This window comes from Zootoca vivipara, chromosome 11, assembly GCF_963506605.1.
Source record: "Zootoca vivipara chromosome 11, rZooViv1.1, whole genome shotgun sequence".
NCBI lineage: Eukaryota > Metazoa > Chordata > Lepidosauria > Squamata > Lacertidae > Zootoca > Zootoca vivipara.
Window position 1 is genome coordinate 15,327,445 of NC_083286.1, and position 23,781 is coordinate 15,351,225.

Below are 23,781 nucleotides of genomic sequence, written 5' to 3' on the forward strand. Positions count from 1 at the left end.
CCGCCTCCAATTCATTTCTGAGCCACAGCCACCCAGCCATTATTTTGCTCTGTGGCTCCTCCAGCGATAAGAGAGATTTGCCAAGATTCATGATTCAATGAAGGCTGTTGCTGCTGAAGTTGCAAGATAGCGGTTCATTACAAGATGGAATTGACTTATCGCGAAATACAAGGGACCTGGAGCTGTTTATCCAAACATTACCAGTTCCCATTGTAATGGACAGCCAAGAAGAAATAAATAAAAAGCAAACACAACATCTACAAAACAAGAAAGTTAAAACACCGTCTACTGAGCAGTGCAACACATAGTGATATATGTATATATATATATATATTTAAAAAGAAAATACAATGGCTTCAGTCCTAAGATAAGTTTACTTAAGGAAGTTCATAGAATGAAAGCATCCCCTGCCCTTCCTTCAGCTGCCACTGGCACATCTGAATAACTTCTCTGGGAAATTGGGGGCTTTGGGGTGGTGTGTAGGAGACTTTGGGCCGTGGGGAGTCATTCAAAATCAGATGCCACATCCAACCATAGCCTTCCAAAATTCCCTGCGGCATTGTTTTATTCATGCACACAATGTTCAGTTTGCTCCTCCATGTTTAAAAAACTTTAAAAAATAATATATATATATTTAAAAAACACCCTGATATTGATTTAAAAAACACCCTGAGATTCCAAATCAGTGACATTTATTCCAGACACCAATCTCCATCGTTGTATTTTACTTTTATCATCTTTTCCATTTTTTCGCTACCCGTTTATTGCAGTGTATAATCTTCCATGAACTGTGCATGTAGTGAAATGGCGTTCCCAGTGAATGGATTTCATTATTCAGTTTTACAAAGCAAAAAAAAAAAAAGGCCATTGGCAGCAAATGGCTTGAAAATGAAATTAAGGCATATTGAGAAGTGTCGTGAGTCGTGGTTGTGCACTGGAAGTTTTTCTTTTAAGTGTGCAATAAATTGAGCAGTAGTTACAATGGATTGCCTTAGCCCCTTTATCTAAAACTCATCATTAATTCTGGGAGAACAGCTCCCTGCTCCCCTAGTTGCACTACTTATGTAATTTATATAGATGTTTGTAAAAGACACACCCGAAGCTCTGTGGAGCTACTTTCAGACCAACTCAACTGAAAATTGCCTGTACCCCAGAATCTTACCTTCCAAGTCCCGGACTGCAGAATCCGGGACCGGCAGCCGTGTGACACCGGACGTTGCGTCAACGTAACTTCCGGTGTCGCTTTGCCCTTCTATGGGCACCAAAAATGGCCGCCATCGGCTTCAAAAGTCACTTGTACGCATGTCAGGAAGTGCGTCGACGCAACTTCCGGTGTCGCTTTGCCCTTCTATGGGCACCAAAAATGGCCACCGCCGGCTTCGAAAGTCGCTTGTACGCATGTCAGGAAGTGCGTCGACGCAACTTTCGGTGTCGCTCCGCCCATCTATGGGCACCAAAAATGGCCGACGCCGACACCGGAAGTCGCGTCTATGCACTTCCGGACATGCTTAGATGCGACTTTTGAAGCCGGTGGCGGCCATTTTGGGTGCCCATAGAAGGGCAAATCGGAAAGAAAAAAAATGGCCGCCGGCAGGAGAAAATAACGGAGAAAATGGGAGACAAAGTGATACGGGAGACCACCGGGAAAAGGTAAGTAAAAACGGGGGTTTCCCGGAGAAAACGGGGTACTTGGCAGCTATGCCCAGAATCCAAAGCAAGGGTGATACAAGCCCAAAGAAAACCAGATAGATTTCCTTTTTCTGTATTGATTAAATCTGGCATGGCTATATGTTGTAAAAGATTACTGCAAAATCCAGGGGGTTGCATCCAGTTGTCTCCCTCCACTGATGGAAGGCTCTTTGATCCAGCAAAAGCTTCCAAGAGCAGCAAGTGATTTCCGTTGATTCTCTGTTTGAGCTGAAAATCAATGGTTTGCTTGTTGTGGACCGCAAGACTTTCAAATGACACTTTTTTGTCCCTGTTAAGAGAACAGAATCAAATGACCACAGGGCAATCATTTAAAACTGCCCATATGGTATCTGAAATCATGTTGAGAGATAGTGCCCTATATCCTCCAACCAGATAACCTTCTTCGGGTATTCTGGAAAGAGGGCAAAGCACCACATGTAGAGGGTGACGTCCTCTATTCATGTGGTGTAGAATCCTGGTTTCCCAGGCAACTGCATTATATAGGGAGCTCACACAAGTAGAAACAGTCCCTCACACTTTAGACCAGTGGTCCCCAACCTTTTTTGGGCCATGCCCCACCTAAGCATCTCTAGAATCCTGACCCCCCCCCCCCGGTGACATATTATGTTTTCCATCGATATATTATTGACATCTAAGTAATTTTTAAGCTTATTATATATATCAGTGGCAGTAGTGGTGCTCTATAATGATTTGCAGAAGCATTTCTTCAGCAAAAATCACCTTTATCAATATACAGTGGTACCTTGGTTCTCAAACTTAATCCATTCCAGAAGTTCTCAAACTTAATCCATTCTCGAAGTCCAAAACCAAAGCGTTCCAAAACCAAGGTGTACTTTCCCATAGAAAGTAATGCAAAATGGATTAATCCGTTCCAGACTTTTAAAAACAACTCCTAAAACAGCAATTTAACATAAATTTTCTATCTAACAAGACCATTGATCCATAAAATGAAAGCAATAAACAATGTGCTGCAGTCACACAACCAATCAATCAGTAGCAGAACTGGGTTCCACGCAGTCACGAAAACGAAACAAAAAAGCCGCAAAAACAAAAACGCAAAATAAATAGCAAAAACAGACAGACCTCAGCGTAACACTCAAAATGGAAGTGTGGCACTCAAATCGGAAGTATAACACTCAAAACGGAGCAAGTTCGGCTTCTGAAAAAAGTTCGCAAACCGGAACACTTACTTCCGGGTTTGCAGTGTTTGGGTTCCAAGTTCTTTGAGTATCAAGGTGTTTGAGAACCATGTTACCACTGTATCTTACATGGGTTAGCAATACGGCCTCACTGTCTCTGAGTTAATTCATCCATTTGTACTGAGAATTTTCTTGATTTCAGCTTTTCAACAAGTTGTGTTTCAATATCTTCACTCATTTAATCTATTCTTCTGCTAACAGCATTGTTACCGAGTGGCGTGGCTCTGAAAAATGGCGACCGCTCCAACTGAGCAGCTACGGAGCGGTCACATTCATGGGGGAAATTCCACAACTGTTGACTGAGCGCTACTCCCCCTGAATGTGCCCAGTGCATTTTCTGTTTAGATAACGTCTCCATTGTCACCAGCTGGCCGCCATGTACATTCTGATTTTAATTTTAAAAATTGTGTATGTCACAATATATATTTATATATTGTATATGAGGCCTCTGGAACCATAAAGGTAAAGGTAAAGGGACCCCTGACCATTAGGTCCAGTCGTGACCGACTCTGGGGTTGCACGCTCATCTCGCATTATTGGCCGAGGGAGCCGGCGTGTAGCTTCCAGGTCATGTGGCCAGCATGACAAAGCCACTTCTTGCAAACCAGAGCAGCACATGGAAACGCCATTTACCTTCCCGCTGTAGCGGTTCCTATTTATCTACTTGCATTTTGACGTGCTTTCGAACTGCTAGGTTGGCAGGAGCTGGGACCAAGCAACGGGAGCTCACCCCGTCACAGGGATTCGAACCGCCGACCTTCTGATCAGCAAGCCCTAGGCTCAGTGGTTTAACCACAGCGCCACCTGGGTCCCTGAACCATAAAGGTAAAGGTAAAGGGACCCCTGACCATTAGGTCCAGTCGTGACCGACTCTGGGGTTGCACGCTCATCTCGCATTATTGGCCGAGGGAGCCGGCGTGTAGCTTCCAGGTCATGTGGCCAGCATGACAAAGCCACTTCTGGCAAACCAGAGCAGCACATGGAAACGCCGTTTACCTTCCCGCTGTAGCGGTTCCTATTTATCTACTTAATGCAAAAAAATTAACTGTTAATAAATCATTCTCAAATCCCCCCTTCAAGCAAGCGAACTTGCCTTATTATCGCTCCATAGCATCCCACTGCCAAAGGATTGCCTCCTTCCATTCACAGTTTGCCTCCTCCAAGTGGAAGAAATCTGGGCAGTGCTGAATGTCACATCCATTGCCAGGTGTGTCCTGCTGGAAATAGAAAAGGACTTTCCCCTTGGCCTGCCTTGATATCCACTCAGTTGCCAAGTGCTTTTGTGACATCACAAGAAACCCACAGCCAATGACAACAGCTGGGGAGGCATTGTCTTCATTGCTTTGAGCCTCACAATGGTAGTTGGACCTATCAGTGATTGTGTGCTTGTTTATTTGGGACATGGGTGGTGCTGTGGTCTAAACCACTGAGCCTCTTGGGCTTCCCAATCAGAACATTGGCGGTTTGAATCCCCACGATGGGGTGAGCTCCCGTTGCTCTGTCCGAGCCTAGCAGTTCGAAAGCACGTCAAAGTGCAAGTAGATAAATATGTAACCGCTCCAGCAGGAAGGTAAACAGCATTTCTGTGCACTCTGGTTTCCATCACGGTGTCCCATTGCGCCAGAAGCGGTTTAGTCCTGCTGCCCACATGACCCGGAAAGCTGTCTGCAGACAAACCCCGGCTCCCTCGGCCTGAAGCAAGATGAGCGCCACACCCAATAGTCCCCTTTGACTGGATTTATAACCGTCCAGGGGTCCTTTACCTTTTACCTTTTTAGATGACCCTTGTGGTCCCTTCCAACTCTACAATTCTAAGATTCTAATCCTTACTTTCTTTAATTTCTGATTAGCAAGGTAAACTTTATTTAGGGGACTACTGCATACATCCCTATCATCCGAAACTATCCATATTTAAACTCCCATAAGGTTAATTTTGGGACCCAGGTGGCGCTGTGGTTAAACCACTGAGCCTAGGGCTTGCTGATCAGAAGGTCGGCGGTTCAAATCCCTGTGACGGGGTGAGCTCCCGTTGCTTGGTCCCAGCTCCTGCCAACCTAGCAGTTCGAAAGCACATCAAAATGCAAGTAGATAAATAGGAACCGCTACAGCGGGAAGGTAAACGGCGTTTCCATGTGCTGCTCTGGTTCGCCAGAAGCGGCTTTGTCATGCTGGCCACATGACCTGGAAGCTATACGCCGGCTCCCTCGGCCAATAATGCGAGATGAGTGCGCAATCCCAGAGTCGGTCACGACTGGACCTAATGGTCAGGGGTCCCTTTAAGGTTAATTTTAAAACTTAACCTGGCTCCCCACTCTTCTGATTAATGACAGTGATAGTTTTGCCCTTTGTGTGCCTCCAGTCTACAAACTGAGATTTCAATGTACCTTTGAAAAGGACTCTATCTACTGAGCATATTTGCTAGCTGATAGCGTTGGTGCTGCTGTGATGATGTTGCAACCACAGCATGACATCATGTTTTGTGAAGTTTACGTTAAATATAGCTTAGCAGCCACACGAACCCTTACATCCCACCTTAATCACTGAGATCATGTGTTATGGCATCTTTGGTTGTCTCCCAATTAACTAAATAAGAAACATTCTCTCCCACACCCTAGCATTCAAAGTGCTGGGGCAACAGGTTCTAGGATGGGGTGGAGAACCTGTGCCCCCCCCCAAAAAAATACAGTATTTCATTTAACGTATAAGACAGTGTTTTTTGCTAAATTTTGTTAGTCAAATCAGTTCACATTCTACTTCACATTTCTCTTGCTTTCCTTTACATCAGAAGTTCTCATTGGATGCCAAAATACCCCTTTGTCTCTACAAGCAGTGGGTGATTTGCAAAAACATGAAATTATGCAAACTTGTATCTCAGTTTCAAAAGAGTCATAAATAGGCTGTAAGGCCTTAGCTTCATATTAAATTGGAAAATAATTAACCGTGGATAATGATTAACTTCCACAATCAGTGGTATTTTAATAATTAAATATATTTGAACGTCAGCTAAAATACGCATGGCATGTTTACCACATGCTGGCAGAATTTATAGTTTCTTGCACAGAATATAAAAATCAAGGATGATTATTTGCTTCCCCAACACACATATTTTTCGTTTTAAGGGTGATTCTCCCCAAACTCCCTATTTTAAATAACTGGCTGCCAGGCTGTTAGGACAGCTTCCCTTGGTAACAAGCTAGTTGTATTTTTCTTCCCTTGGTCTTGAAATCTCAAAGCTGCAGGATACAAGTTTTTGAGTTGCGTTTCTTGGAACTTAATAGGAGACTCCTGGGAATACTGTGAAATAGGAAGTTTAGTGTGGGTTTCTGAGTGCTTGAAAGCGTTTGAAGACTGCGGATGCATTCTGTGCTGTTTTTAATAAAGGTGCTGAAAAAGCACAAATGGGAAATTCACATAAGAGCTCTACTCCAATATTTGTATAACTTCTGTCTCCCACAGCCTACAGTATAAGAGCTTTTTTTGTCTCATGTGAATCAAAAACCACTCAGGGTTTTCTGCAGCAGCTCTGAGGGGAATCTCTCCTTGTTGAAATGGGGGGGGGGGGTGATCCACTTTGGTAATTGAATTCATCAACATGGTAGTTCTTGATGCAGTGGAGAAATGAGCTCAATTTATGCACGGTAGTCAAAAGTGCAATGAGGACTCCAACTTGGCTTTCTGTTGTAAATGCAAATGAGCCCATGTTGAAATTCATCTCCAGGCTGCCAAGGCTGCCGTTTGACATCTCCATATGTTTGACTATAACTTAATAAGAACCCCTGTGCCTCGCTCGCAGGCATTTGCGGAGTCCTGCCATTTCTCTCGATTTCAAAGTCACACATCTCCTGCTACACAGTCCTTCTGCGATGGAAAACGAGCACTTCATTGATGGGACCATTTGCAGAATTTCTTGCAAAAACGTTGACAATAATATTGCCTTGTTGGGATTGTCTTGGCATGAGAACTTATTCATTGGGTCCCTCACTGCCTTGGAATTTCTCAGTGAGTGATCAGCAGGGACATTTTGAATTCTCAAACACGATACCGAAGAGAGCAACTCTGGGTCTCCATATTGAATGCATTCATATTTTTGAACACATACAGAGGGAGTGACATGCTAAAATTATATGTAAAACAATATTGACCTGAAGTGGATTAATGGAACAGAATAAGGAAATGAAAGAATTATTTTATTGGACTAATATTATTTAATTTAATGTATTATTTTGGGTGTCTTAACCTACAGGCTGAAAACGGATTACAACGCTGGGAGAAAACTAGGCATGAATAAAAATACCCACACCTTAATATAAATTCACCAGTCCCAACAGATTTGAATCACAGCCTCGCTCTTTCTTTTTTTAGCTAATGGAAAGCTTTCCGTAAACACTCAGTCTCGGACAAATTTCTAAGAGAAGTGAATCACACAACTTTAGGTCAGCCACAAATATCCTGTTTCTGTTTCTGATTCCCATTCTCCAGTGTGAATTGGAAGACTCTGTAGGTTGGTCTAATGGGTCATGTGGGGGAAAGGCAATTTCTCTCAGTATGAAACATTAAAGCCCACTAGAAGTGTGAAGGTCAAGCTATTACTTGGCTAGCCAACATGCTTGAAGTACTGGTGTAGGTACTCCAAACAAAGATTACCCTGTGTTGAGAATAAATAAGTGATAGACACGGTCAGGGGCAAGGCAAGGCTGGGTGGCGCAAGGCGCCAGGGCGCCGGGCCACCAGGGGAGCAGCCCGCCAGACAGCCGTGCTGGGAAACGGGGCGGGGGGGCGCCGGAGGGATCTTCGCACCAGGGCACCAGGGCGCCAGTTATGCTTAAGACGGCCCTGGATACAGTTCTAGGAGAAACGTGACCTTCCGACTGCGGGCTCCATCCTTGCCCTACTTGGTTGATAGCATCCAGCAAGAGGGCATTTGACAAACTGCATCGATGAGTTGATTAATGCCTCCTTGAAACAGGAGGATTTCCCCAGCTCTAATTACAGCCTTCCTGAAACGCAGTCTTTGATCTTCCCAGCAAATTGTTAAAAGTACAGGTCTACACCTGGAGGTTACAAGACTATGTCCCAAGACTGTCCTAACTTCTTTGCATTCTGCCAAAATTACTTCCCCAGTCTCTGCAATGCTCTTGCTTTATGTAGCATTGCTTTTCTATATCCATGCCTCACCAGGAGAGTCCATTCATTAGCTGCAAGATTTTTAGGGCTCCTTGGAGGGGCGGTTGTGTGTGTTGCAGTGCCATCACCATTCAGCATCCACAAATGAGGAGTCAGTCGGGAGCAGCCTGGCTCCCTGCACTTTTCACACCTGTCATTTAAATCAGCAGCAGATGTGCAAAAGGGAAATTTTCGCGTGACTCCATGATGCTCCCTTGAGGAACAAACAGGTTGTAATGACACCATTCTCTACAGCAGCTAGCGTAATTTCTTTCTCCTCCTTCTGCAAAAGAAAATTTTATATTTAATTATTTTTATTAAAATTTTACAACAAGTTTTAGCATAATCAAACATTCAAATTACGTTTTACATTTTCAATTAACAACACCCCCCCCCCAACTTCCCTTTCTGGTTTATAGCATATTTATTTCTTCTGCTTATAATTTTATATGCCTTATGTACTCAAATTAAAATTGTACCTTGTCAATCTGTTCTGAACATTTTAACCTCATATTTATATTTTCTTTTTATGTTTGTCCATTGTAAGTGTATTACTCGAATCCTGCAAGTAAGTTCATTTCAATGCATTGTTTCTATATATGCACCATAAAAGGTTCCCAATCTTTTCTGAAGTCATTGTTGTCCTTATCTTTGAGTCTCTCAGTTAGCTTTGCCATTTCAGCATATTCCATCAACTTTTCTTGCCATTGTTCTTTTGTTGGTATTTCATCACTTTTCCATTAAAATTTTAATTTCCCTTTGCCTACTTTCCCCCCAGACCTCTGCCTTCTACATTGCAAGAAACAAAATGCAGCATGGCTAGCATTCATTTTAAGATGCAGCAATGGTATGATGACATTTTGAACTTATCAGTTGCCTGAATGGGGCGAACCAGATAAAGGGAACATCTTCCATCTGGTGCCCTCTCCTCTGTTGACCCCCACCCCCCAAAAAAAACAGGATTAGCAGAATCAGAATAAATTATGCAAGATAAATAAATACTGTACATGTACATTTGCATGACTTAGGCAGGTTGCAGAATTCCGATTTCTTGGTGCAGAATTTAGATCATTCCATAACCATATAAACTGGCAAATGTCTTCTGCCTATATTCACCATCTCAGATCTAGGTCTTAACACCTCTGTGTAGTGTCACAGCTGTGCCAAACTGTGATGAAATGTGTGAATGACTAGAAAATCCCTGTGGTAGTCTTTTGGATTCTGACTTTTGTGATTTGGCAACCGTTTTCTGGTAGGTCCAGTACTCAGTCTTTTGGCTTTCCCTTGTTTTCTGACTCTCTGCTATAATGATACAATATAGGCCTTGTCAGCGTCATGGGCGTACCCAGGATCAAAACTAGGGGGGGCAAGGGGAGGGGCCAAGGCACGGAAGGGGAGGGGCCACAAAGTGGGCGGGAACAGCGAACTCGCGCTCCGCCGGGCTGTGCCCCTCCCTAGCAGCAGGGCTGGTGGGCGGAGGCGGAGCCCAGCCCAGCGGAGCGCGAGTTCGGCGTTCCCGCCCACCGCGCCGCGCTCCCTGGTTCCCCGCCGCGCTTGGCCTTGCCTGAGGGCGCGCCGGGGAGCTGGAGGGAGGGTGCGGCGCGGTGCGGCGGGAATGGCGAACTCGCGCTCCGCCGGGCTGTGCTCCGCCTCTGCCCACCAGCCCTGCTTCTAGAGTAGGGCAGCTGCCCTAACTTGCCGCATGGTGGGTACGCCCTTGGTCAGCGTCTCTGAATGAACCATATGGCCTTGAAAATGAACAATATCTGCTCATGGTCAAAAGCTATTTCCATGTGTTTCATATGAAAGCGCATACAAAGAATACAGCAGCATCTATTCAGCCGGGGTTTTCTTAGGTAGCAAGATTTATTTTTGCTTTTGTATGCACTGGCATTGCCTTAGTCGATAGGTACTTCTCAGAACAATCATTCTTGAAATTTACCTCCAGAGTTCAATATGCGCTGCTTATTACTTACACCATTTTCAAAAGTGTATATCATGCTGCATTTTATGATGGAGAATATTGAAAACAAACTCAACTGTTGGAATTGGATGAATTGCATTATAGGGCTTCTGCAGGGGTTGAATGATTATGATTTTTAATACATGCTCAAAAGGCTGGTATTTATTTTGTGTTGCCAGAGCTTTTCTAAAAACCAGAACTTTGGAAATCAGGGTGGCACTGGTAAAAATGCTGGGATTAGACCTGTTTTCAAATGTCACCTCGGCCACAAACATCAGCTGCCTTGGCCCAAGCTACTCCCTCTCTTTTTGTTTTCCATATAACACAAATAATAGTGACCCAAACATCAGATTTTCAGGTGCCTTGAATAGTCCCATATCCATTGAAATTAATAGTCATAAAATATGTTATCAAGCTGATAAGAAGAAACATATTCTGCTGGGCTGCCCAAATAGCTCTTTAAAAAAAAAGTAGCCACTAAAGCAAAGAGTTGTGCATATATTAATATTTTGCTCTTAACGGCATCATCTGGTGGTTAAGAAATACCCTTAAACTCCTCAACTGACTGACGGATGCCTTTGTCACGGCATGGATGGTCACTTTATGCAGAATGATAATCTTCCTGCTGTACATAATGAGGTCAGCGAAGCAGTGAGCAAGGAAATGTATAATTCTGTAGCATGGGTCTATAAGCACAGCCCTGTCTAGGCTATTTAAGTTTAATGAGGCATCTACTGTGCTGCTGCATACTCTCGTTGAGCAGTCTCAGCATGCATTTCAAAACTAAAATGTAGCTCATAATCCATGTCCCTACGCACGCTCCTTTGAGAGTCTGTGGCTGCCGTTCTCATAAGGCTGCATTCTTTTGCATTTCTTTGTGTGCTAATGGTCTTGGAATTAGTCATTTGCTCCATTGTCATTGTATATGAGGATCACAACGCTGCTCCTTTTCTTCATTGTTCTTTGAGCGTCAGAACTGCCACAAAGTAGCACATAGGCCACATGCATGCTCCCTAGGGAATGTATTCTCTGCAAAAGTACCTAAAGCCACCCCCAGAATGATAGGTGTATTGTCAAGCACTCGTCCCTGTTCGTAAATATTTCCTTAAGAGTGCAACACCACTACTTAAGACCCATGTTATGGGAGTGGTATGGCATCCCTGATGTCTATCTGCCTGGATCCCATTGCTTTCTCGCCTCAGCCAGCTGCTTGGCTAACTCTGGAAAGTGCCACAAAGTGCTTTGTGCCAGCTGATTAGGTAAAGGTAAAGGGACCCCTGACCATTAGGTCCAGTCGTAACCGACTCTGGGGTTGCGCGCTCATCTCGCATTATTGGCCGAGGGAGCCGGCGTACAGCTTCCAGGTCATGTGGCCAGCATGACAAAGCAGCTTCTGGCAAACCAGAGCAGCACATGGAAACGCCGTTTACCTTCCTGCTATAGTGGTTCCTATTTATCTACTTGCATTTTGATGTGCTTCCGAACTGCTAGGTTGGCAGGAGCTGGGACCAAGCAACGGGAGCTCACCCCGTCACAGGGATTTGAACCGCCGACCTTCTGATCAGCAAGCCCTAGGCTCAGTGGTTTAACGCACAGCGCCACCTGGGTCCTTGCCAGCTGATTATCAAACTACAAAAGGAATGGCCAAGGTTTCGATTTTTTCATGCTCCGGCACTGGGGGGTGGGGCGCGCCTCCCGGAGGAGTGGAACACACGTTCCAGGGCCGTGGCACACCTCCTGGACGGGCCTGGCACATGTTCCGGGGGCAGGGCATGAGTTTTGGGGGTGGGGCGGGCACCCGCAATGGCGCCCCTTGGAGCCTGCCACTCGGGGTGGCCCGCCCCCACCGCCCCTGTCTTCCTACGCCCCTGTTTTAAATTATTTTGGTGTTAAGGAAATAAAAGAATGGCATTCAGTATTTGGATTGTGTCTACCATCTTTATCCTGGTTGTTTATTAAAAAACATGGGCCGGACTGGTGGTTTCTGCCTGTGGTATCTCAGCCATTGGAGCAGAGCTGATAAGGCAAGACCTTGGAATGTGACAGAATCATCCTCTTGGTACTTGCTGCAGGAGACAGAAAAGAGGGGTACCAGGAGCTGCCAATTGCTGAAGCAACACTGCATTTCCCATAATGCCTGGTTCTGCTCTTAGCATTGTGGAGACATTGGGGGGGAGTGGGGAAGAGCCCTGGGGAATCAGAATTCCCAAGGTGTTCTCCTGCCCTTTTTCTGCTCTCCCCAAAAACTATAAAATGAATTACAAGAAAGAGGGAATAAACCTATCCCCTAGGAATCACACTGTGGAGAGGACCGGAATCAAAGGATGGGGCTCAGAAACGGGAAGCGGGAGAGTATGAAAATGATTGCTGGTACACACACAAGCACATAAAACTCTTTGTACTATATTTTTCCACCTGTAAGACGCCCCCATGTATAAGACGACCCCTATTTTGGGGACTCCGATTTAAGGAAATAGGGGGGATGTATCCGTGTATAAGACACTCCCTATTTTTTGACATTTTTAAGGGAAAAAACTAGTCTTATACATGGAAAAATATGGTATGTGTTGCCCCATAGCCACTCTCAGCTTTCTTTTCCTATTGTGCAACTGTTTTCGGTGGCTGCTACACTGAGCCTCACAAGTGACAGGACAGTGTAATAGTAATAAAAAGGGTGTGTGTGAAGAAAATCAATAAAATACATTGGATAGGAGTATTCCCCAGATAAGCAGTTAGGTGGCATTTTTGAATTAATGCCAGGGGCACTAAAACACATTTCTTTCTCTACCTTTCATGTGCTTTAAGACCACCTTCCCCAACCTGTGACTTCCAGATGTATTGGACTACAACTTCCATCAGCTCCAGGCAGCACAGCCAACAGATATAGATCATAGAGTTATAGAATTGTAGAGTTGGAAAGGGACCCTGAGAACCCCCTCTTCCGACCCCCTGCAATGCAGCTGTCCCATATGGGGATCTAACCTGAAACCATGGCATTACACAATGATGGGAGTTGCAGTCCATTTGGTACGTTTGGTAGAAATATGAATCTTGTATTCCACTGTGGAATACAGGGCCGTCTTGAGCAGATCGCGCGCCTTGGTGCTGAGGGGCGGAGATCGCTCCGCCGCCCGCCCCGCCTTCGCAGGGTGCAATTGGTTTCCGCGCCGGCGCCCAGCTTACCAGCCCCGCGCCATGGTGCACTGTGCCACCGGGGGTCTACGGCGAGCCGGGCCTGGTGGAATATATTTTATGCCACTCATTTTCTTTTAAGTTTTCTATGTTGTTGTTGATGATGAAGTTGATGATTATATTGCCTTGTAATTTTATTCTTTCTGTTTTATTGGCTGTTTTTAAATCAGTAGAGTGAACTTACAGAATTAGCAGCTAGCCACTGTCAGGCCTTTGAAACATCCTTCTCTATTAGGGCTACTGACTTCTAAGGAAAGGGCTCGTTCTGTGATGTTTGTATTTGAACAATCGGTATGTGATCTTTTTTGTGCGTAAACACACACACAAATATGTAACATAATAACCAACGATACAATCACACACACACCGCCTATAAGGCTTAGAGGTGTTGTTATACTCTCACCCTGGTTGAGTATGGCACTTCCCAGTAAATTAACCCACATTTTCTAATGTCACATATTTCTGCTGTGTGTGTTCCAGTGCAAAATTGGCCCCTATGTTGTTTGGGGGGGGGGGAATGCCCAACCCTGTCTATCACAAGTTCTGTTTTCCTGTACAATTACTGCGGCACTGTCCAGCAAAACATTTTAAATGTCATTTATTTGAAAGGATTGGGAGAAAGGAACATGGCATATACAAGTATGATTTCTCTTTTTTGCCACCCCCCTCTAGCCTTACCTTGCAGACTGTATTATTACTGCATGCAGGTTATCATTAAGGGGGCCGGAGTCGCGGGGTTGGGGGGAGAAAACCCCTCTGTCATTAACTCCTGATTTGGGTGTTTATGTTTTCTATTCGGTGGTGTAACGCGCTTCGTAATAGCAGATTATTTTCTCCGAGAGATTTCAAATTTATTTGGTACTTTTCTTGCATTTATGGGGGGGGGGAGGCTGACATGCAGCTGAAGCAAGCCCAAGCTAGATGTCCTTAGCACCTCACAACTAGGAGAGAAGCGGGTGGGGGGCAGTGGAAGGTGGCGGCAAGGGGGAGAGAGAGACAAAAGGTTTTCAGCCTTTCCATTTATCACCAGGGCATTAAAGTCTGTGGAGAAAAGTAAAGGGAGAAAAATTGCTTTTAAAGATAATATACACTTCATAGAAACGCAGTTTCTCAACTCCACGTAATTGTGAGGCTGCCCATCCCCTGCAAATAGCAGGAGCAATTTTTTTTGAAAAAAGGGGGGGAAGAAATAGGAGGTGCAGGGGGACCAGAGAGAGAAATATCTCATTTTCAAAGAGAATCAATAAGACAGTGTTGTACACAGAGGTGCTTGCTGCATTGTTATTAACAGTTCCTGCTTTATTCTTCTCTCCCCCACCTTTGTGTTAGAATATTTTCTAATGGGAAGCGATGCTCTTTGAGTCCTGCTGAATTTTAATGACGGAGACGTTGGTGGTTGGTTGCATGTGTGCCTTGCCCGGCGTCCGCTCTCAGCAGCCCCTGCCTTCGATAAATTGTTTTCTAATCTTTCTTTCCTAGATGGAAATCCTGTATGAATGTGGAAGCCATTAGCAGAGTAATTGCTGTCTGTTACCATGACAACCAGCCGCTGCAGTCACCTGCCCGAAGTCTTACCAGACTGCACCAGCTCGGCTGCTCCGGTGGTGAAGACGGTGGAGGACTGTAGCAGCCTCGCGAATGGGCAACCGCAGTATGTCATGCAAGTTTCGGCCAAGGACGGGCAGCTGCTGTCAACAGTAGTACGGACGCTTGCCACACAGAGGTACGGTCGTACCGAGCCAAGGAAACATCCAATTGCTAAGCGCGGGGAAGAAAGTGCCGGGGAGGGGAGGGGGTTTGCGATTGCAAGACCCGAACCTCCCTAAGTGCACTCGGGGTCTTCCATCTCCAAAGTCAGAGGTCCGTTTCAGGGGCAGCCAGGTGGGAAGCTGCACGTTCGATTCTTCTGCATTGTTACAGCCATGCTCTCTGAACGATGTGCATGGCTTTGCTCACTTTAAAGAGAGCAAAAGCTCAACTCCTCTTCGAGTTCGTAATGTGTCGCAACTTTGTCGTGATCCCCGACAATTAAGCTCGTTCCGCTTCACGCAAGGAAGGGGGCGCGGGGACCCTTGGGAGAGGCAGGTGGCAAAGGGATGGAGAGGCCATCAATTCTCCTGATGCGAAAGAGAAAAGTTCGGGAGTGACATTCTGCTGACTTGAGCATGCTGCTCGCTGCTTCCCAGTGAGGGCTGTCGTTTCACGTTTGCATGTGTGTGAGAGAGATTGGGAGCCAAACTCATATATAGCCTGTCGCGTTCTGTGTAGAGTATTGTATACTTCTAGACCACCTTTTGTATAGCTGGGCAGCTGGGCAAACTTGATATTCAACACGATGCCCACTGCCTAGGTACAGAATTTGCCGTTCTTTTTCATGTCAATGGACTGGAGTGGGTCTTGGGGGTGGTATTGTATGAGATTTTTCTCACTGCTGGCAGGCAGCAGTTTGATATGGTGTAAGTAAGCAGTGGCCGTGTTTTGCTTTGTTTTTAAGTCCACTTAGAAGAATGTCTAATGGCTTGGTATGTCTATTGGTAGGCAATCAGCCAGTGTGTGTAGAATGTAGTATTTAGGGAAATGGTTGTATTGGGGGGGGGATGCTGTTCAACCAGTGTTGATTTAAAAAAAAACCCCTGTCATGCCCTTTTCTTTTCAGAAGGGTAGGTTGGAAGCTCCTGGAGCGAGCTGATATCTTTCTACAAAGTTTTGTGTATGAAAAGCTGTGCTTCAATTACATGTTTAAATTCATAGATTTGCCTTGCAATAAACCAGGCAGAGGGCCTCCTCGGTGGTGGCGCCCGCCCTGTGGAACTCCCTCCCACCAGATGCCAAGGAAATAAACAACTATCTGACTTTTAAAAGACATCTGAAGGCAGCCCTGTTTAGGGAAGTTTTGAATGTTTGATGTCTTACTGTGTTTTTAATATTCTGTCGGGAGCCGCCCAGAGTGGCTGGGGAAACCCAGCCAGATCGACAGGGTATAAGTAATAAATTAATACTTTTTAATACTTTTTATAGCAGTATGTGTGCTTTTTTTAAAAAAGTGCAGTTAGTTAGTTAGTTAGTTAGTTAGTTAGTTAGTTAGTTAGTTATCTATCCTATTTGTATCCTGCTTTTTCTCCAAGGAGATTTGTTTCATCCTTGCAATAACTACCCTGCAGGGTTAATGAGAGGTGATGCTGTGCACGAAGGCTACCCTGAAAGATGCATGACAGAGAGGGAATTTGAGCCTCCAAACCTACTACACCAGCCGTCCCCAACTTTGGTCCACCCAGCAGGTTTGGACCATGCTGGTTTGAGGCCGATGAGAATGGTGGACTAAAATGCCACCCTGTTGGGAGAAGCTACACTACGGTATACTGTCTCGAAATGGAAATACTTAAAATAAGCAGAAGAGGATCATATTGCTAAGCTATTTTTAATTGATGTAAGTCTGAATAAGGAATAAGACAGCTAAGCACAGAAAAAATCCCGATTTGCACCAGTGTCATAGAGCAGTATCTTACCAATGGTAATGTTTAAGAAAGAAAACAATGTTTGAAAATATACACAGACACTCTCCTTTTCTTGGCTTGGCAAAAGTTGGATCAGGCCTTCCTTGGTTCTTTCTTGTAACTGGAAGCCATGAGTTTGAGTTCTGCCTTCCGGAGCAGGAGAAAACAAGCTTGCTCCCTCCTCCGTGTGACAGCCCTTGAGATGTTTGAAGATGGCTATCATATCTCCTCTCAGTCTCCTCTTTTCCTGGCTAAACATACCCAGTTGCAAGAAAGGAGATTTCAACTAAGCATTAGGGAGAACTTTCTGACAGCAAGAGGGGTTTGACAGTGGAACAGTCTCCCTCGGGATGTTGTGGACTCTCCTTCCTTGGAGGTTTTTAAGCAGAGGTTGGATGGCCATCTGTCGTGGATGCTTTAGTGGAGATTCCTGCCTTGGCCTAGATGACCTTTGGGCTCCCTTCCAAGTCTACAATTCTATGATTCTAAAACAAAACCAGTTTTTTTATTCTGACCAAACCACAGCACTATGGTTTGTTTTTAAGGGACGCGGCTTAGTCATGCTGGTCACATGACCCGGAAGCTGTCTGCGGACAAACGCCGGCTCCCTTGGCCAGCAAAGCGAGATGAGCGCCACAATCCCAGAGTTGTCTGTGACTGGACTTAACGGTCAGGCGTCCATTTACCTTTACTTTTTTATGGCTTGTTTTTAACCAGGGCTCAAGCTGTAACTTCTTTTGATTTGGACTTTAAGCTGTAGTTTAACACACTCCGGAAGTGCTGCTTTTAATGCTTAAGAGAGGAGGGAGTTCGTGGATAATGTTACATTTGAACCAGGCCAGTGACTTTCCCAAATTATGTCCATTGGGACACACCAACCTAGGTTGTTTTCTCACAAGCACAGTTAGGATATACAGTAAATGCACTAAAAGGCATTGGGACCTTCATGTCTACCACCCACCGACTGAACAATATATGCACAGTCTTGCTCTCCTCTCTATAGCAGTAGCAGAGCATTACTGTGCAAACTGTTGCATGCTGTAAAAATGGCAGGGTATACTTCAAGTCTTGGGCGGCAAAAGAACACCTCCTAGCCATTACTGTGCACAAAGCATGAATATTTTAAAAAAGAAAATCCTTTGTTAATGTTCTTTGAGATCAGCGAGGTTCTTTGCTCAGATGACTATTTTGCAGTCTGTTTAAGAATTTTTCGCCTCTTTTCCTTGGAAACCATATTCTGCTCCCAAGTTTTAATTTTTAATGGACCATGTATAGCCATTAGTTTTTATACCCATGGCCTTTCTCAGGCTCTCTCTCCTCTCTAGTGTATTCATAGTGTGCAGTTATATGCACTCTACAACTCCTTTTGGCCAGGTTGAACAGGCTAAGCGTTTTCAATCTGTTCTCCATTCCTGTATTCATTCTGGTTATTGTACATAGTGTATGCTCAAGAAGGATAAACTTAAAATCACAACAAACATGACTAAAACAGTATCTTCTCTTCCAAGTGAAACCTTAGGTGGTGCCTTAAAGACGGGATTAAACATTCACTCTCTGACATTACCTATGCGTCATTTGCCAAGTACAAGGTTTTTATGATGCATGCTCTAGACAGCTTCTGCAGCTATCAGATCTAGATGGAAACACAAGCTCTCTTGTTGTCTTTAGAAAGTCTACTTTCTGTGGAGGTAGCAATTCTACTTCCTGATAGAATTTTGCCAGCTAACATATGATCCCTAGCAGGTATCGATCCCTAACTTCCTTTTTGCTTGTCTTGTCTTCTCTTCCTTGTGTCATAGCTATCACCTCTCCTCTTCTAGGTAGAACCAGTTCCTGTCCCTGCTACTCTCTTCTTCCAAGTACATTGAAAGGTTCAATCTGTACTTCCAGTTTTCTTTTATGCTGGCTGGATTTGGCTTTGCCAAGATCAGGTGCACTGTCTCTTGTTCTTGTTTGGTGGTAAGCAAGAGTAGGAAGAGCTTGCTTTGTTGAGGAGAGGCACCCTGCCCTTCTAAGGAAGAGTTATCATTAGTGAATCTCAGAGGCACATTTAGCTCAGCACAAACATGCTGAGTTCCAGTCACAGTCATTTTGCTCTTTGTTGGTCCTTGCTGATCAGAAGGTCAGTGGTTCGAATCCCCGTGACAAGGTGAGCTCCTGTTGCTCTGTCCCAGCTCCTGCCAACCTAGCAGTTTGAAAGCACGCCAGTGCAAGTAGATAAATAGGTACCACTGTGGCAGGAAGGTAAATGGCGTTTCCGTGCAATCTTGTTTCCGTCATGGTGTCCTGTTGCGTCAGAAGTGGTTTAGTCACCCTTGCCACATGACCTGGAAAGCTGTCTGTGGACAAACGCCGGCTCCCTCGCCCTGAAAGCGAGATGAGCGCTGCAACCCCAGAGTCGCCTTTGGCTGGACTTAACTGTCCAGGTGTCCTTTACCTTTACCAAGCTAAGCCAAGGTTTGGTTTATTGTGACATCCAAACTTGGGCTCATGGTTTCAATCCTCCATGGCAACCATGAGTCATAAACCAAGAGTCATAAACCATGGTTACATAAACTCACGGTTAGCCCATAGAGCAGGGGTAGGCAACCTAAGGCCCAGGGGCCGGAAGCAGTCCAGTCGCCTTCTCAATCCAGCCTGTGGGTGGTCCAGGATTCAGTGTGTTTTTATATGAGTAGAATGTGTCCTTTTATTTAAAATGCACCTCTGGGTTATTTGTGGGGCCTGCCTGGTGTTTTTACATGACTAGAATGTGTGCTTTTATTTAAAATGCAACTCTGGGTTATTTGAGGAGCATAGGAATTCGTTCATTCCCCCCCCCCCAAATATATATATATACTAGTGTCATTCAGCCCGTTTAATAAACGGGTGCTAGAACATTCGGCCTTTTTTGGCAGTGGCGGCGCATGGGGCGGCCGGCTGGCCCCTCCCACGGCCGCTGCTTCGTCGGGGCGCTCCGCTGAGTCCAGCTGGCCAGCGGGCGCCCAGGAGAAGGCCGCGATTCTTCTGAGGACTGCGATGGAAACGGTAGGCAGAGGGGTGGGGGTGGGGAGAGTGTGCGTGTGTGTGTGTGTGCATCAAGTCTCTGCGTCCAATCCCTGTGTCCGTGGGGCATATGCGCAGCAGCGCGGACACAGGGAATCTGGACGCAGAGACACTTGCACTTTATTATATAGGATATATAGTTCAGCCCCCCCCCACATGGTCTGAGGGACGATGGACCGGCCCATGGCTGAAAAAGGTTGCTGACCCCTGCCATAGAGAGAGCTAAACCATCAGCCTGGGTTTAGACAACACACTCAGTCAAACCTTGGCTTGATGTGGTGCGGCAACAGCAAGGACTGCGGAGGAGCAAAGCGACTGCAAGCGCCCCATTTGTGGAAGACCACCAGCTCATCTGCCACCATTTTGATTCTTTATATCTCTGTATGTGCTTGCCTGTTTTTCGTGCTCCTTAGGCTACCCAGACTCTTTTACGAATAAGGATTGAGGGAAGGATTATTTTTTTAAAAAAACCTATAAAAGGAAAGTGGATTATCTTAGAAGAGACAAATGAATCAATGTGGCTGGAGCTTTCCTGGGCATGTTTAGCCTGGAGAATAGAAGGTTAAGGGGTGATATGATAGCCATGTTCAAATATATTAAAGGATGCCATATAGAGGAGGGAGAAAGGTTGTTTTCTGCTGCTCCAGAGAAGTGGAAATGGAGCAATGGATTCAAACTACAAGAAAGAAGATTCCATCTAAACATTAGGAAGAACTTCATGACAGTAAGAGCTGTTCAAGAGTTGTATTTGCTGCCAAGGAGTGTGGTGGAGTCTCCTTCTTTGGAGGTCTTTAAGCAAAGGCTTGACAGCCATCTGTCAGGAATGCTTTGATGGTGTTTCTTGCTTGGCAGGGGGTTGGACTGGATGGCCCTTGTGGTCTCTTCCAACTCTATGATTCTATGATTCTAAGCTGAGGGAGGTGGAATTCTAGAACTGTAGAGTTGGAAGGGACCATGAGGGTCATCAAGTCTAACCCCATGTAATGCAGAAATCAAACTCAGGTAGCCCAGTATACTTACTTGAAGGAGCGTCTCCACCCCCACTGTTCAGTCCGGACACTGAGGTCCAGCGCTGAGGGCCTTCTGGCAGTTCACTCACTGCAAGAAGTGAGGTTACAGGGAACCAGGCAGAGGGCCTTCTTGGTAGTGGCGCCCGCCCTGTGGAACGCCTTCCCATCGGATGTCAATGAGATAAAACAACTATCTGACTTTTAGAAGACACCTGAAGGCAACCCTGTTTAGGGAAGTTTTTAATGTTTACTGTTTTATCATGTTTTTAATATTCTATTGGGAGCCGTTGTTGTTGTTGTTACCTGGCTGAATTGCAGTGTACATTGCAGCACAGAAACTGGAAACAAAACACTGGTGGAAACTATACTATGGAACCAAAGATGTTACACCTCTCTAGATAGTTTGTGTCTCAGAATTTGCTCTGCAGTTGGTTGTTCTCCATATTTGCGGGTGAGAAAAAATGTCGCCCCAGGTCACGTTAGCTAGTGGAGATGGAGGAGATACACCTCTTTATGTGGGGTGGGGTGTGCCTGAGTCCTCTCAATGAGTGAAGCTACCTTGTATACCAGGTGTAACGAAGTAACCCTGGGATGATATATTTGGTCACAGCCTGGATGTATAAGGGTTAATGCATCTCCTACCCTGAGTTACATCGCATGCTTGTGGGGGCGGGGTTACGAACATTCTATTAGGAGAAAAGGGCAGTTAGGACAGTTGGGGGAGAGAGGGAGATGAAGCAGGAGAGTGTGAGCTTGGGTGAGGGTAGAATAGGTTTATAGAGTAGTGTTAGGTGAGGAATTGGTGAGGTTCGAAGTTATATGTTTAACAAGAACAGTTCCATTGAAACCACATGTTTGTACACATGAACCTTGAATGCAACCGTTAAGTTCATAAGACATGAAATGTTAAATTAAAGTTCCATCCGTACCATCGTCTGTGTGATCTTTCCAGCAGAGGTATCTATTGCTCATCTGGTGGGGATACTCATTAAAAGGACAAAACCCCTCATCTAAGGCAGAAAGGATAGGTTGCAGTCGCTTGAGTGCACCAAGTTGAGGAGGAAGAGGAGACTGGTTCGAGGGTGACACAAAGTTTCCTCAGGTGGGAGGAAAGCTTCGAGTGAGGAGAACCCCTTACTGTTGTGTACATTAAGAATAGTCTCATATTTCCCCCTCAGAGCTTAAAAGAAACCGTGCCACGTTTTGGGCTGGAAAAGCACTTTCATTTTACCTTTAAACTCCAAGCGTTGTGAGGGGGTTTATAAGGAGAATAACTGGGATAGTGGGAGGTGAACTTTACCTCAGGACATCCCCATTAAAGCCTTGCACAATCTGAGAAGTAGGTTGTACAATAAAGACGGAAAGTAGAGGACTTTCGTAACACCAGGCATCCCCAAAGTCGATCCTCCAGATGTTTTGGGACTACAACTCCCATCATCCCTAACCACTGGTCCTGTTAGCTAGGGATGAAGGGAGTTGTAGTCCCAAAACATATGGAGGGCCGAGTTTGGGGATGCCTGTTGTATACTATTTTATGGTGCGGTTACTGTGGAAAAGCGTTGTTATTGTGTGCATGATGAGTTCGCGTGGCAATGGGGTTGGGCCAGATAATCATCCTGTTCCTTCCACTCCGTGACTCCGATCCTAACCCACCATCCCTCTTCCTTGTCTTCTAGCCCTTTCAATGACCGACCAATGTGTAGAATTTGCCACGAAGGCAGCAGTCAAGAAGACTTGCTTTCTCCCTGTGAATGTACAGGAACCCTGGGGACTATACATCGCAGCTGCCTGGAGCACTGGCTGTCGTCTTCGAATACCACTTACTGTGAACTCTGCCACTTCAGGTTTGCAGTAGAGCGCAAACCAAGGCCGCTGGTCGAGGTCAGTAAACGGGGCATGCCCTCCAAAGCTTTGCTTTAATGATGTCTGTTTTTACACCAGGATCACAACAGATTTGCAGCTTCGATGAAGCAAAAGAAAAGCTATACATTTGGGTTGTTTTTAGAAGCAGGGGGGCGGGGAATGAAGGGCAGCAAGAGGGCAACAGTAATTAAAACCTTCATTTTCCAGCAAAGAACATGGGTGAGAACAATGGGACAAATGGTTTGGCTCTTTTGTAGGACTCTGCATACTTCAGAAGGAATATTTACAGCATGCATTTTGTTCTTTGCTTTAACGGAGACTTCTTGGGGGGCAGGAATAAATATACAGAACACTATATTTTAAAAAAAAACCCATTACAGTAGATTGTAAAATGTAGATCACGAATTAATGTTTTTAAAAGTCACCCCATGGACAGATTTTTTTGTATTGCCACTTTATAGTTTTAACGCTGGTTTGTTTATTGGCCAAACATTAGTCACATCAGCCAATTTTTCTTCTTCTGGTTTCTTACGGTCTGAGACTTGCAGGTTGTGCATACAATTATTTTAAATAAATTGGACTGCACATAAAATTCCAGTCTGCTCTCTGGGCTGAAGCAGCAGTCTCTTCCTTTCTTTTGAAATACGATATTATTACAGGTCACTTCTTTCCTTTTGGAATTTGAAAATGGAGCCATGGTGATGAGAATTCAGAGTAAGCTATACAGTGAATTATAGAAAGTTGGTTGAAAAACTGACAACATAAAAATAACTTACTCAATCATGGTAGGGGCAGCATATGTTTGATTACTCAAAGCTGCATGGATGCTTGTCTACAACAGTGGAGCCCTGCTTCATAGAAAGCTGTTTGGCCCATCTAGCTCTGGCGGTTCCCTCACTGCTAGGAGTGAGGTTGCAGGGAACCAGGCAGAGGGCCTTCTTGGTAGTGGCACCCGCCCTGTGGAACACCCTCCCATCAGATGCCAAGGAAATAAACAACTATCTGACTTTTAGAAGACATCTGAAGGCAGCCTTGATTAGGGAAGTTTTCAATGTTTGATTTTTTTTATCGTGTTTTTAATATTCTGTTGGGAGCCGCCCAGAGTGGCTGGGGAAACCCAGCCAGATGGGCGGAGTATCAGC

General features: G+C 45.1%; 1 protein-coding gene across 5 annotated transcripts in view; it reads left to right on the top strand.

Annotated features, from left to right (window-relative positions):
• Positions 1-23,781, top strand: part of MARCHF3 (membrane associated ring-CH-type finger 3) — a 160,218-nt gene that overhangs the window by 95,535 nt on the left and 40,902 nt on the right. For all 5 annotated transcript variants that reach the window (XR_009558314.1, XM_035100021.2, XM_060280128.1 and 2 more), the window contains 2 exons: positions 14,707-14,950; positions 22,453-22,657. Coding sequence is in view for 4 of the 5 variants with exons in the window: in XM_035100021.2 (XP_034955912.1) it covers positions 14,763-14,950; positions 22,453-22,657 (393 nt within the window). In the remaining variant the exon portion in view is untranslated. The remainder of the gene's footprint in view (positions 1-14,706; positions 14,951-22,452; positions 22,658-23,781) is intronic.